Source organism: Neovison vison, chromosome X, assembly GCF_020171115.1.
Source record: "Neovison vison isolate M4711 chromosome X, ASM_NN_V1, whole genome shotgun sequence".
Taxonomy (NCBI): Eukaryota; Metazoa; Chordata; class Mammalia; order Carnivora; family Mustelidae; genus Neogale; species Neogale vison.
In genome coordinates, this window is record NC_058105.1 from 125,140,462 (window position 1) to 125,155,672 (window position 15,211).

General features: G+C 54.6%; 1 protein-coding gene across 6 annotated transcripts in view; it reads right to left on the reverse strand.

The window, feature by feature from the left end:
* SHROOM2 (shroom family member 2) overlaps positions 1-15,211 on the reverse strand; it is a 136,958-nt gene that overhangs the window by 9,917 nt on the left and 111,830 nt on the right. For all 6 annotated transcript variants that reach the window (XM_044234319.1, XM_044234317.1, XM_044234316.1 and 3 more), the window contains 3 exons: positions 9,447-10,082; positions 3,604-4,128; positions 2,276-2,450 (listed from right to left, as the gene is read on the reverse strand). In XM_044234319.1, coding sequence (XP_044090254.1) covers positions 2,276-2,450; positions 3,604-4,128; positions 9,447-10,082 — 1,336 coding nt within the window. The remainder of the gene's footprint in view (positions 1-2,275; positions 2,451-3,603; positions 4,129-9,446; positions 10,083-15,211) is intronic.

A 15,211-nucleotide genomic window follows, 5' to 3' on the forward strand; every position in this document is an offset into this window, starting at 1 on the left:
TGAATCAGAATCGGGCAGAGTGTATATTTTTCTCTAGTTTTATGAGCAGGAAAAACATTTTTGATTCTTTATTTAAAAACAACAACAGAAAATGCAACCCTAAGCCTCGATACAGGGCCTCTAAAAGGCATAGGACCAAAATGCTTATCTTTTATTTCCCTCAACTTGATGAACCAAAAAGCGACCGTTTCTCAAACTGAAAGTAATTTTCTTTTGTGCATGGACCATGATATTTCTTCTATTATATCTGAAATTATATATCTATTATATCAATATAGATATATCGATATATCTATTATATCGACCAGTGTTATTTTTAAACCACTAATGATACAAGCAGACTTCCAGGAAAACCTTTTGCAAAGACTTTTGTTAAAAAAAAGGGGGGGGGGCACCTGGGTGACTCAGTGGGTTGAAGCCTCTGCCTTCGGCTCAGGTCATGATCCCAAGGTCCTGGGATCGAGTCCCACATCGGGCTCTCTGCTCAGCGGGGAGTCTGCTTCCTCCTCTCTCTCTGCCTGCCTCTCTGTCTACCTGTGATCTCTGTCAAATAAATAAATAAAAATCTTTAAAAAAAAAGGGGGGGGAATTTTTTTAATGAAAGCTCTTTTCTAAAACAGTAAGTACAGAGAAAACATTCACAGAATGCTGGTCCCCCCCTTTTCTTTTCTTACAATGACTGACACAGGCCCCAGCCCCTGGAATAAACAGTACATGGTCTCCTCCGAGGCAGACCTTTGGCACTTCCCTCCTCCGCCCTTAATGCGGAGGCCTTCCTAACAAAAACCCAGGTCGCCCCTTGGATGGCACCGGTTTGGCATGCCAACACATCACGAAGATTGAAGGCTAACACAGTGGTGCTGACATTGACCCTGACGGCAGTAATTCTGTCCCTAGCATGACCTCATGGGCACTCACTCGTCCCCGACCTCACGCCGGTGTCCTCGCCAATCCTCCATTCCCCGTCCACACAGCGCCCACCGCTGGCCCCTGCTGCTTCTCCAACAAGTCGTGAGGCTCCTGCTCAGGACTCAGCACTGGCAGGGCTCTCGCCGCCCCGGGCACGCAGACGTCCACACGGCTTTCCCTCACACACCACCGGGTCACTGTCCAGTCCTCACCTCCTCGGGCCCCCTGTGGAACCGCATTCCTTTGTTGGCTCTGTCCCTCCAGCCTGCTGAACTCTCTCACTGTCCAACGTACTACGTGACGGCTCGGCACAGTCCTTCCGTAATGGGCCCAACAGCGAAGACCTCCGACCCTACAGGCCGCGTGGTCGGTGGGGCAACCACTCACGTCTGCGGCTCCGGGTGGTGTGGACGCCAGCGGAGCGCAGAGCCCGACAGATCCGTGTGGCCATGTTTCTGTGAAACGGGTCTTATCGAAGCAGGAGGCGGGCCGTGTGTGGTCCGCAGCCGAGAGTGTGCTGAGCCCGGACTGCATGCGGGTTTTTGTGCTGATCGTAAGCTCCCCCTCGGGCAAGGCGGGACTCCGTTCTGTTTTGTCTACGGTTGTGTCCCCAAGTGCCAGAGGGCTTCTCTGAGTTAACAAGCGATGCTTTTTGGCTTGACAAAGCACTTGACACCTACTGCTGGGATTATGATCTGCTGGTGAAGGCTCTAGAATTTGATATTCCAACAGTACTGTGACTTACTGCAGCTCACACAGTGAGGTCCCTAGATATTATTTTTACTTATTATTTTTTAAAGTTTTATTTATTTGAGAAAGAAACAGAATGCACAAGGAGGGAGAGCAGCAGAGGGAATGGCAGACCCCCCACTGACTAATGTGCCTGACGCGGGACTCGATCCCAGAACCCTGGGATCATGACCGTCCTTAGATTTCAAATGGGAGAGAAGAGACGCATCCACTGAACTTTCACTGAGAGTGGTCCCCACTTAATATGACTTTGCATCTTACTACGTAAGATGGTGAAGGGGGCTCCTGGGCGGCTCAGCGAGTTATACGTCTGCCTTTGGCTCAGGTCATGATCCCAGAGTCCCAGGACCAAATCCTGCATCCGGCTCCCTGCGTACTGGGGAGTCTGCTTCCCCCACTACCCCTCTTCTCTCTCCTGCTCTACATAAATAAATAAAATCTTAAAAAAAAATGGTAAAGAAACTGTGAGGAATTTTAGACAAGACTAACTTAGCCAGGAAGGGCTTCATACTATTGCCCCGGATGTCACCATCCCGCACAGAAACGGACCACACACAGCCGTGCACACGCGGCGCAGGGCCCATGCCACGCGGTCACTGACAACGGGCTCTCCTACCTTCTTCACGGCCAGGTCGTGGTCCACGTCACTCCCTGCGTCGTCTTCCGGCTCCTGCTGCTGCTGCTGTAGGTCCTTCATCTTAATCAGCAGCTCTGCCTTGGGGGCCGACGTGCTGTAGTAGGTGGAGTTGGTGGCTAGGGCCATGGCCGCAGGCGCACCTGGCTCCTCTCTCCTGGGGAACAAGGTCAGAACTTCAGTTGGCTGTGACTCCATGCCAGACGCCGCCCGCAGCCCACGGTCTGCTCTGTGACAAGCAAACGGTGCTGCCAACACAAGGACCACGGCCAGCGGCACGAGACCGCTGAAGAGGGCCGGCAGTAGGCAACAACGTTAGAACTAAACAATATGTCGCCAGAGGGCTGCTCCAAGCCTACACAATGCTGTTTTTTTAAAAAGGGGGAAAAGTCCAATAAGCAGGGATGTCTAAAAATCTCCATGCAGGAGGGAAGGGCGCAGCGGGAGAGTTCTGGCAGGGGGCCTGAGCTCTACAGGGAGCACGTGCGTGCAGCTAGCTGTAAGCAGGGCCCCGAGGTCCCCAGCACAACCTGTGCCTTTCCGCCTGCCGCCATGTCCCAGCCCCTGGCTCGGGCCCACCTCATCCGCTCTGTCCTTCTGTCCTGCGTTTCCCTGGAGTGCCCAGCTACTGTCCGTGCAGGGTGCTTCTGGAGACAGCGGACACCAGCAGGACAGGTGCGATGGCACAAGCCCGTGCAGACGGCCTGCAAATGAGGCCGGCTGCAAAGGACAGTATCCCGATGCCATGGCAACACACCTGCTCGCCGCGCTCCGGAACCAGGAGCACAAAGCCTCCTCCGTCACCGTGGATGGACCTGTGGAGCCTTCTCCGCTACGGGGGAGCCCTAGGCAGGGCAGGGTGGGGACAGCCTCCCTGGTCTCCACCCACAGGATGCCGGCAGGACCTCCCAGATGTGAGAAGTAAACACGTTGTGGGCACTGCCAACTGTCCCCTGGAGGAAGACAGTGTCCCAGCTGAGAGGCGCTGTCCTCACAGAGAGGAGCCTGTGGACATGACCCCGAAGTCCGCAGGCCTGCAGCCAGGAATGCACGGGAGCTGTGGTAGTGTCACAGCTTCGCGGGCCCCCCAGCTGGCATCCCCAGGGATCCCTCCGGGGCTCTTCGGGGAGGGTCACCCAACAGCCAATGTAGGCTGCAGCATGGGGTGGTGTTTCTGCAAATGTGCCCCTGGAAGGCCACCGTGAGAACAGATGCATGGGGCGGCCCTGGCCCCCTGCAGCCCGGAGGCGCGAAGACGGCGGAAGCTGGGAGGTAAGAGGCCCGCCGCAGCCCGCCGCTTCCGCACTCACTTCTCGTCCGCGCCTCTCGGAGATGGGACTTTGGGCAGCAGCTTGCGGCGCTGCTGGGCTTCCTCCAGCAGGTGCTCATCTTTGGGGAAGATGCCCTCCATGAGGTCCATGGTGGTCCTCATCTTCACACCGGGGTCCAGGATCTCGGCCAGGGACCGGTCCTTCCCCACGATCTCCCGGGCCAGCTCCTCCGACTTCAGGTCCTCGGCCGTCCTCTCTTTGGCTCTCACGTAGCTGAGGCCGGAGGGGGAGGCCCCGCCGTCCTTGGCGCCGGGCGTGGGGGCGCTGGGGCGCGGGGGCTCGGGCTCGGCGTCCTCCCGGCTGTAGAGGCAGAAGCGCGAGTAGGACTGCTCGGACGTGCGGAGCGTCTTGATCTGGTCCTTCTCCAGCCCGCTGGGCAGCGCGGGCAGCTCGGCGGCGCGGGCCAGGCCCTGGCGGCTCTCCTTCTCGGGCCGGCTCTCCGAGTGCACGATCTTGACGGGCACCCTCTTCACGGTGCCGCTGCCGTCCGCCACCCGCTCGATCCTGGAACGAGAAGAGCCGCGAGCTGAGCCGGGAGCTCACGACACCGGGTGAGCGCCCGCACGGACGGCTACGCAGGGCCGACAAGGCCGGGCCCCTCGCCTGCCCGGACGGCTGGGGGACGTGCGGCCACCGCGGGGACAGGAGCCTCTGCGATCCCCCGACCCAGGACTGGGAGCGGAGGCTGCGGAGGTCCCGTTTCCTGACCCCAAGCGTCTGGGCACCTTCCACTTTCCAATGACGCACACACCTCCAGACGCTAGAGCCCGGGGCGGACTCACTGAGGCGGGTGGCGGACCTCTCTTCGTGGCTGGTCATGGCCGTCCGCTAGCCCCGCACAGGTGCGTCTTCCGTGGGCGCGGCAACCCGCGACAAGCAGCCTTCCCTGGCAGCCTCCAAGCGGGGCCCGCGGGCAGACTTCCTGACGGGGCGGCTACGTGTGGAGCGGACACCGAGCGCCCGCCGCCGCCGGCCCCAGCATGAGCCTCCCCGGGGGCCGTGCGCTCCCGCTGCCGCCCACCACCGGCCTCCCACCGCTCAGCGCTGCAAGCCACCCCTCATGCGGCTTCTCAAACGGACACACGAGCTGCTGGCAATCACAGGGCACATGGCTTCGGCATTACTTTAAGTGACTTACTGAGGACGCACTTTTCCTTCAGAAAAAAAAAAAAAAAAGGGCATGAGGTGGTGCCTGGGGGACTCAGTTGAGCATCTGACCCTTGGTCTCCACGTAGGTCTTGATCTCAGGGTTGTGAGTTCAAGTCCCACACTGGGCTCCCTATTGGATGTACAGCTTACTTTAAAAAAAGAAAGGGGAGGGCAAAAAAAAATAAAAAATTTTAAAAAGGGTGGGGGGGGCACCTGGGTGGCTCAGTTGGTTAAGCGTCTCTTGATTCGGCTCAGGGCGGACATCAGGGTTGCGAGACCAAGTCCTGCATTGAGTTCTGCACTGGGTGTGGAGCCTGCTTAACATTCTCTCTCTCCCTCTCTCTCCTCTGCCCGTACATCCTCTCTTAAAAAAAAAATGGGGCGCCTGGGTGGCTCAATAAGTTAAAGCCTCTGCCTTCAGCTCAGGTCATGATCTCAAGGTCCTGGGATTGAGTCCCACATCGGGCTCTCTGCTCAGCGGGGAGCTTGCTTCCTCCTCTCTCTCTGCCTGCCTCTCTGCCTACTTGTGATCTCTGTCAAATGAATAAATAAAAATCTTAAAAAAAAAAAAAGAAAAAGATTAATAAAGAAGGTTTTGCAGCAAAAGGAGCTATGGGGGCCCCCACGCCGAAGGGAAAGAACACGGAACGGGTCAGTGCAATGGGCCTTCGTGCAGGGCTCCCCGAATGCCACATGGTGCCGTCAGCTACACCTCACTGGACCACACCCAGGGACCCTGTGGAGCAGGGCCACAGGGACAACCCTGTTTCAACGGTTTTTAAAGGACGTATTGGAGAAAGAGAGCCTCTGCTGGGTCCCACAATGGAAGGAAAACCCAAGTCAAAATCACACAGCCAAAGTTCCACACTTGTTTCTAACTTAGCGGGCCAAGATCACATCTACAATGTGACCCTGATGGACTGAATTTTGTGTAGCACAAGGATCATTCCAGTGCTCTAAAGTCACTCCTTTTTTTCACCTTCTGACCGGTGGCTGGGAACATAGCATTTTTTTCCCTGTTTACTGCAGTGTATGGGCTAAAATAATTTTGTATTCTCTTCTCTCCTCTAAGTAGAAATTATTAGATGTTTTACCTAGGTATTCATGTACAGTCGCCCCCAATGCCCTCTTTGCGAATAAATTTTAAAAGACACTGGCTCTGTGGAAAATACCGTTTAAATGTGCTGAACTGCAGAAGGAGGCTTCTGGCATCTTATCCAGGCAAAGACAGAGAGACAAGAAGCCGACTTCTCCTCTTCATTCCTTTCATTCCATACTTAGAAACCTAGACCACCTATTACTGAAAAAAATTTTTTTCTTAAAGTCAGCTCTACGCCCCAGGTGGGTTTGAACTCATGACCCTGAGAGATCAAGAGTCCCATGCTCTCCCGACTTAACCAGCCAGGCGCTGCCCTCCTACTGACTGCTAAGTTGGCCTCTATTAATATCTTCCCCGACTTGTAAAGAAACTGGATTTCCAGGGCAGGAAGACAGTAAAAAAGAACACAATGAGAACACGTCCTTCGCACATGGACCTATTACTTCCCAGCAAAGCATTTCTTCCTGTTGTTTTCTAGCCATAAGTGGTCTCTCCTCATGAAAACTGTCCAGACCTCCACATTTAACAAGCCTGATGAACTCTTACTCCAAAGTCAGGACAAAACACAGCAGATGAGACCTTAATGCAAACAGATCTCATCAATTCCTAATCAAAAGGCAAGAGCAGAGAGACAGAGAAGGTGGGGTACGTTGAGCCACTCTCCAGCTTTATGTCCCGCGGCCCCTTTCAAAGCGCCGGCTGCCCACGGGAGCCCAACCCCACAGCAAGCGCCCCACGTGGCTCTGCTCACGTCCGCTGCCCATGGGAGCCCGTCAGCTGCACGCCGCTCTGGCTGGGATGAGCTATAGGACCTACTCGGGAGACCCTCACACAGAGGCTCAGGGTGCACTGATGCTGTGCACGTGGCCGTGAAGGAGGCCTCCCGGCACTCCACGGTTGTACGTGCCCAAATCGAAACAAGCTCTCCAGAAACTCCCCTGAGAACGCTTCTAGGAGGGACCACGTGTCTGTTACTGGCCATGACCCAAGAGGCTGCTGGCCGGCATCTCCACTTTGTAGTTAAAAACAAAAAACCTACCAAGAACTTTTAAAGATTTGAAAGTAAGCTACCTAGCTAGAGGACAGGAGTTGCTGCGTTTTCGGGGGGAGCACGAGCGCCTGTTCTGAAACCCCCGGGGCAGCGATGCTGCACCCTGCCCTCGGCGTCGGCTGCAGCCCCGCGCCGGCCACGGCACCTGCTCAGCAGGCACATGGGTGCGAGCACCCCGGCGGGCGGCCGGCACACACACACGCGGGACCGGGGAATACCGGAAGAAGGGAGACACCGGACACGGAGGGAGCGGAGGGGAGCGGCTCAAGCTCTGGAGCCCCGAGTCTGCAGAAGGCCGGATAAGGACAGCAGCCCCGGGTCGAGCTCCGGCAACAGGCAGCGTGGTCAGCCCCGCTGCGGCACGCTTTCCTTGCGGACCCGCCGCCAGTAGCGGACTGTGGACACCGACCCTGGGCTCTGGCTTCTCCTCTGTCTCCTTGGTCCCTGGGATTGCACATGTTCATACCAGGACTGACCCGCAACACACACTGTGGGGAACATAATTCAGGATCCTTCGAGCGACTCCTTCGATAGCAACGTGCAGAGGCCGCATGGGCACCCCTGCCTCATCGCACTTCCCGAGTCAGAGAGGACATATTTGGGTGTATGGGTCCTGACCGTGACCAGAGTTCAGCTCTCTATGAGCACGGGTACAACAAGAGACGGGGGCCCAAGACAACCTTTTCTGGCCCCAATGAGACAGTAGATGGAAAACTCAGTAATGTGGGTCCCCAAAGACCCCTTTTCCCCTTGACCAGGATCTTCAATAATACCGTCACCGCTTATTGAAATTCTTTTTAAGCTCACAGGGAAGATGCAACAAGCAAATCAACACCTGCTTCAGGGAAGAAAAAAATGAAAGCTACTGCCTCCTTCCAGAGCGAACACAGGTCAGGAGCACTGTGGAGCTGTGGCTGTGTCTGTGGGAGGAGCCTGTGCTGCTCCCACTAGCCCTGCAGGGAGGGGGGCCGCTGGGGGCCGAGGCCGGCTGGCTTGCAGCAGCAGCAGCACACACTGGCCCCACCACAGAGCACCGCACTGCCCTTCCCTCCTTTCACAACACACAGCGTCACCTGCCGCTGCAAGGCTACTTCCGTGATATCCACCTTGTGAAGGACACACAGCACAGCGATGGCCCCAAGATGCAGCTGTGGGAACACTGCCACACTCGGAGACACAGGATGATACCGGGAATGTGCTCTCTGCAGAGAGGTTTTGAAGTTACAGAAAAAAAGGGAAGAAAGAAAGACAGAGCGAGCTTGAGAGTTCAGAGCAGGAAGATCCCCCAGACCTTTCCGGGAACGGCGGAAACAAATGCACTCTGTGCCAGCAGCTGTACAGGGCTCAACTGACATGTGGAATTTATTTTATTTCTCACTAACGGCCATGCGCACAGCCACAGGTGACTGCTGGCGGCAGTGCGGGGCGGTTGGGGACACCGTGAGCGCCCCGGCTGTGGGACGGACCTGGGGACGTGGAGAAGCACCCCTCACGTCTGCCCATGAGATGCCAGGGGCAACCCTCCCTCTTCAGCAGGGACACCCAAAACATCTCCCGACACAGCTCGATGTGCCCTGGGGACAAACTGGCCCTCCCCCAGGTTGAGGGCCACTGCTCTAGAGGACAAGAGGAAAATTCTCCACTCCGGCCAGTGCTCGGTTCTTCACAGGCCCTCAGAGAGGAGGGAGAAAGGAAACAGTCCGTGCTCTGGACTTGTGAGTCCCCGGCCTGACATGCGCCGACGTCCCAGTGAGCGCAGCGGACAACCCCACGCCTGAAATTCTCACCGCAGCTCCGTGCACCGTGACAAACACTTCCTCTGCTGTCACGACAGGTGTACAGCAGGTGGGCTCTTCACATAAGATACAGGAAAAATCAATGTGGAGGGGCGCCTCCGGGGTACAGTCAGTTAAGTGGCCGACTCTGAGGCTGTGGCTCAGGTCACTATGTCAGGGTCCTGGGATCAAGCCCCACGTCGGGCTCCACAATCAGCACAGACTCTGCTCTGGCCTCTCTCTCCCTGCCTCTCTCTTTGCCCCTCCCTACCCTGTGCCTGCTCTCTCCAAATAAAGAAAATCTTAAAAGAAAAAGGAAAAACAGCGTGGAAACACTGGACATTATGAAATACACCAATTTCTCCTGAAGTCTCCTGCTTAGTTTAAACCAGATTCTGATTACAAACAGGTGCTTAGGGAAAGCACAGGCCTGATGCACAGCTGCCCGTGCGAAAGGCACACATCTACACCTACCTTGGGTGAAAGGGGCAGGGGACGGTCCCCCACCTCCGCCACATCCCCCTCGCTCCTGCGGAACAGGACAGTCCCCCCACCAAGTTCAAGATGCAACTGACCACTGCAGCTGTGCATTCTCCCCATGGCGTCAGTCCCCAGGAGCAACTGAAAATCCCACATGCGGAGCCAAAGCAGGGCCCCCGGCATCCAGCACCCAGGGGAGATGCGCCGGCAGCCTCCAGCGGGAGCCCAGGAAAGGGAAGAGCACAGGCCCACCGTCCCAGAACAGTACCTTGCGCAGTTCTCGTCCTGGATCAGCAGGGGCGGTTTGTCGGTCAGCTTCTGGGGTGCGAACTGAGGAGAAGGGGAGCGAGAAGTCTCCATGGCGGACGTCGGCAGGGGCCGGAACCTGGAAGGGAGCGGGGCCTCGCGCTTTGGACAGGCTGCGTGCTCGTCTACATGCCGCCCGCCGTGCTCGCCGGCCGCCCTCACGCCGTCTTCCGGCTGCACACTGCTCAGCTTCTCCACCAAGGGACACGGGCTGTGGGACAGGGACAGACGGTCCACACACGCCTCCAGGGCCTCCGGGGCCGGCGGGGCAAGGGGCCGGCTGGGGGCACCTAGGTGAGCGGCCCCAGGCGGGCCACTGGCCAGGCCCTTGAGTTGCCTGGGTTCACGTTTGGGTGGTGGTGGCCTCTGTGGGGCTGGCTTCTTGGGGAGCGCTGCAGTGTTCACGGGCCGTGGGTCCTGCCCCCAAGTGTGCAGGGCGGAAGGGGTGTCCGGCACGTGTGGTCCTGGGCCGAGGGTTTCCTCTGGGTATCTGTAATCTCGAGGTAGGGTCCCCGCTCGGCAGTGGGCCTCCTGGGACGGCTCTGGAGGGTCCTGCTGTGCTGCCGAACCGACCTCTGGACACTGGGCATCTGCTTGTCTAGACGGAGAAAGTACAAAAATGAGCAAATGATTATAAGTAACATCTTCTCTCCAAATGGGACTAAAACCCAGATGTGCATAATCTTAAACTGTCTGAAGGAATTAAATCTGTGTACATTTTTCCATACATGTGCACATACAAGTTGCATTCTGGGGCAAAAAAATTTACACAAACATTTTAAAAAACTACATTGATGAAAATTCTCCTATGGCTATATTCAGAAATCCTTATTTTGTGTCACAACAGTATTTTTATGTGGCTTACTTTGGGAAATTGCCACATACAAAGGGCTAGAACTTTCAAACATGAGCCACAAATCCATTTATTAATAATAACCTTTAAAAAGAACCCCTTTAAAATCAGTCGTGTGTTACTAAAAAGGAGAAAAACACAGACTTTTGGGCACTGCAAGCAGCTCACTGATGTTTCCATCCTGTGATCTGTTTCCAGTTCTATCTTCACTTTCTGGGCACGTATATGTGTGTTTAGTATGTGCACACACACCTCCACGGAAAGACCCCCCCCCCAACACTCCCACCGCAGGCTTCCCTGGCACGCATCTGTGCTGTAGCCAACTCTCATGGGCTAACAACGACCAAGCCCGAAACAAAGCAGGGGCGCATCTTTGCCAGCACACGGTTTCTTTCGACTGGAGTCACAAAGGGAGCTTCTGATGGGATCTCCAGTTCAGGGAAGAGCAGTTTTGCACTGAGGAGAGACAACTGTGCTGTTAAAGGAAACTCTAAGAAGGGCAGCAACGGGAGAACCAGGAGACAGAGCACTAGCGCCCAGGCGAGACGGAACCTCCTAGGTAACAGTCAGATAAGGCTTTCCCCCGACACGCTGGGCAGGAACCTCATTCCAGTGCCCGCCTTGGGACCCAGGAGTGAGCCGGCCCCCTGGGACAGGATGCCTGGCCCGAGTGTTACAGACATCCCAACCATCCCCACCCACGGCTGCCGTCCTGCAAGTCCAGTGTCCTGCGCACATCCCTCTGACCATGTCCTCGGGAGAAGTAGAAACCCACACCATGCCCAATTCCCTCCTGCTTCCCCTGGTCCGCCAGCTGGGGCCAGCCCCCCAACCCTGCGCTGGGGGGGACACAGCCAGACCCTGCCCCACCTAGAAGCTAGAGGCTCTCCGTATCTGGAAGAGGGCATAGGAACTGAAGTCCCAGCAGGGCCCAGAGAGAGACAGGGCAGCACTGATGTCTGTGGGCCAGAAGCGAACATAACGCCTCAGCTTAGAAGACACACGGTGACAAAACAGCCAAGCACAAGAGCTTAAAATATGAACCCAGTTCCCGAAGTTAGCTATTTCAGGAAAAAAAAACAAAAAAACAAAAAAAACCAAAAAACAACAAAAAAACCAAAAGACGATCAGGTATACACTAAAAGAAGCTAGAAGTTTTCAAAGTAACTTGAACACAGCAACGGATGTTTGCAGAACAGAGTTGAGCAGCTGTCCGGCCACCGAATCACTTTAAACGCCGTGGAACTGACAATGCAGGGCGAGACGCGCAACTCACGGCTTCGGGGTGTGTGAGCGGGTCTGACCTGCGGGCGCGCAATGCCTAGGTCTCCCTGCATCCAGCCACTGTGCCTCTGAAGACCATAAAACGTTTAATTCACGACAATTCACAAGTGCCTCCCCAATATTTCTTTTCAAAGAGCTGAGCCACATTTGCATCTTTTCTCCTCTCCTACTAACATGCTTGAAATACAGCATCCACAGACCTGCAGGAAAGCAGCTGGTGCTCACAGACTCACACAATTTAGCTACAATGTATTGCTTAAATCTAAGTGCTTTCCAGATTCTAGGTGCACGTGGATTCACACTTAACATGTGAATTAACATTTAACAAGTGCATGTGGATTCACATTTAACGTTATCGATATATGTTATTTGTAGCGTGGGTTCTCTATAGAGGTCTTCGCAGAAACACAAGAGAACTCGCAGATGTGGAAATAAGGACTCAGAGCCAAAGATCGGCTGCACAGAGTGTGCCCAAGGGCTGCGTCCCGGCATCTGTCAGGCACAAGGTCCCACGGGCTCCCTTCTGTCTCCCTGGTGGGGCATCCTTTGCTGGGCTCTCACTTCAAGTATAAAGTCAATGGTGATAGTAAGAGCCACAGATAAAGAAAATAAGGAGGTCTGAAGGATCCATCAGTGAAAGCATCAAAGACTTTTGCTCCTGGATATTCCCAGAGTAGTGCATCAAGCCGTCCAAAGGCACACTGAAAAGGCAGCTGATTCTAGCATCCCAGGAATTCACGTGCAGCGTTGGTTGCTCTCTGTCATACAGAACATGCTAATGACACGTTACGAAGGGGAACACTGCTCCTGTGGGTCCAGGACGGGGGAGGCCCAGCGGGCTCCACGCACCGGAGACTCCCCAAGCCCTGCCGCCCGCTCCGGGGTTGGACCCTGCCTGCGCCATCCTTTCTCCTGGGAGAAAAATGCCCGAGGAAAGGCCATGGTGAACACTGCTCAGTGGCCCACACCCCCAGTGACAGGGCAGAGAGGACCAAAGGGCCAAAAAGAAAAAGATAATGGATATACGCATCCAGACACACACACACAGCAAATGCTCTGGAAATCCCACCCCCACTGCTCTCACACCGGCAGTTTTGATCTGGGTCTGGAGAGGGCCAGGCCCACGTCTAAATGCCGTTTCCGTATTGGAGAGGAAGCCGCTTTACTTCCAGACTCCACCTGCTCATGACGAGTCCTGTGGCAGCCCTGGATTTGTCCCTCTGGGTCCCAGTTTTCTGCTCCCCATCACAAAGGCCCTTGGTTCCTGGTCACCCCCAGCACGGGACAGGTCTCGCTCTCCAGTGACTGCTGTTCAGTCTCTGCTCTCACTGGGCTTGTGCGCTCTCTCTCTCTCTCTCTCCCTCAAATAAATAAATGAATAAAAATGTTAAAAACAAAACACAGCTTGTTTGCCCTGTATCTGTGCAGAACATAACCAGCCAGGCTGTCTGAAGAACAACAATGCCACCAGGGAAGCAGACAAGCCAAGGCTGGGCACGCACGGAACGCTCACCCCACAAGTCCAAGTCTCCCGAAGGAATCTCCGGCGTCCTGCTCATCTTCCCGCCCCCCACGGAAATCCCAACAGACGCGTATCACCTCGAGGAAGCACAGGCAGAAAGGTCTTCTGTCCACACAGCACCCCACAAAGGCCAAACGATGCGGGAAAAGATGATGGGCAAGGCGTGGGTACGCTGGGAGCGCCAGAGAGGTCATCAACCGATCAACTGACTGATTCACTAAGGACCACACAGAAACACTCTAGAAACGTCTCACACCGCACGAACACCCAGCAATGATGGCACCATCCGCTCTTTCCTGGGAGAGGCCAGATGAGCACAGAACTTCGGCCATGGTGAACCCCTGTAGGTCAGAGGCTGTCTGGTTGTCCTATCCCAGTTTCCAAGCATGCAAACAGCATCTGCCAGTCGAGCAGATAGATACGCCCGTGACGATGGGGACAGCAGTTTCCCTACGTCCTGTTCCAACTCTGTCTTGGAGAATCATGTTGCGGGATGACAGGAGCCCTGAAATCATTTTTGATTCAGTCCTTTCTTTATTGTAACGTCTCCACTAAAGTTTTTCTCTCTGCACCAATCCCAAATAGGCTCTCTCTTTGTGATTCTAACGTCATGTGGGGAAAGCAATCACTTTAGAATGAAGACGGATACGTCCTCTGTAGTCGAGTGGAGCACGGATTCAGAGAGATTCCACTTGCAGATGATCCAAAACCGAGTGTACAAGCACAGACTTCAGGTAGGGCTGGTGTCCAATCACAGAAAACACATATATTTAGAGATTATAATCTGTGACGGCCCAGCAAGTATCCTCCTCTGTTTTCAGAACACCTGTTTTGAATCTATTCCAGGCCTCTTTTGTGTGTATATATATATATATATATATATTTTTTTTTATGGCTAGAGACCCTCATTCCTGGTTCCAAGATGTGACACTTGGGAAAAATCATGCAAATTCCTTCTGTCAATCAAAGCTCCAGGCCAGTTAGAATCAAAAGCTCAGACAGATGGAATGAAAATGACATTTGCATGTGATTTGTTAGCTGCGTTTTCTCCTAGCGTTCTGTTTTTGGCTGTCCTAAAAATATGTTTTGCGCAAAGTTCAAAGTGTGGGCAAGCCTGATACCAACTGCGATATTTTCTTTTAAGAAGTGGCCGAACTGATGAAATCAGGATTGCAGGGGCGAGTGGGGCTTGTCAAATGACGTCACTCAGCGGCCGGCCACAGACGCACTCAGCCTGTGCTGACTGAGTTTGACCCGGTGACTCAGCAGGACGCCACTAGTCTTCTGTGTCCTCTGGAAATGCCACCAGTCCCCCCATGGCACAGTGGAGACCGGTCATCTCTTCTTCTTCTTTTTTTTTTTTTTTAAAGATTTTATTTATTTATTTGACAGAGAGAGATCACAAGTAGGCAGAGAGGCAGGCAGAGAGAGAGAGAGGAGGAAGCAGGCTCCCCGCTGAGCAGAGAGCCCGATGCGGGACTCGATCCCAGGACCCTGAGATCATGACCTGAACTGAAGCCTGCGGCTTAACCCACCGAGCCACCCAGGTGCCCCTCGGTCATCTCTTCTGATGGAGGTTCGGGTGCTCTGGTTAGGCCACACGTGGAGCACCCAGTACTCCCCTCTCAGCATGGGTCAACCAATGTCAGACCAGAACGTAACGGAAGCAGGATACGAAATGCAAACTATGAGAGACACAGGGTAAAGAAAAGTCCCTTCTGACTTTTGATGCTCTGAATAGCTCTTTCCACAGGGCATGGGACGCTATTGCCAATTTGAAGCCGATCTAAAAAAAATGGGGACAAGGTCATCAATTGTCCGGGCTTTTTGATCCTCCCAGGCGCGATGCTACTCTATCCATATTTATTTCTGGGGTTTGTAAAAAGGAGCGTGATGCTGCAGGTACACGCAGCCTCCTGAGACTCTGCCCTTACCCCAACCCCTCACCTCCCTCTCACCCAGAACAAACCCTGTCCTCATGGACGAGAGCAGGGCAGTGTTTTCGTCTGATATTTTGGTTTTAAAGCTTTTTTAAGGAAGACCATTTCCACCAGATGCTGGAGGGCAC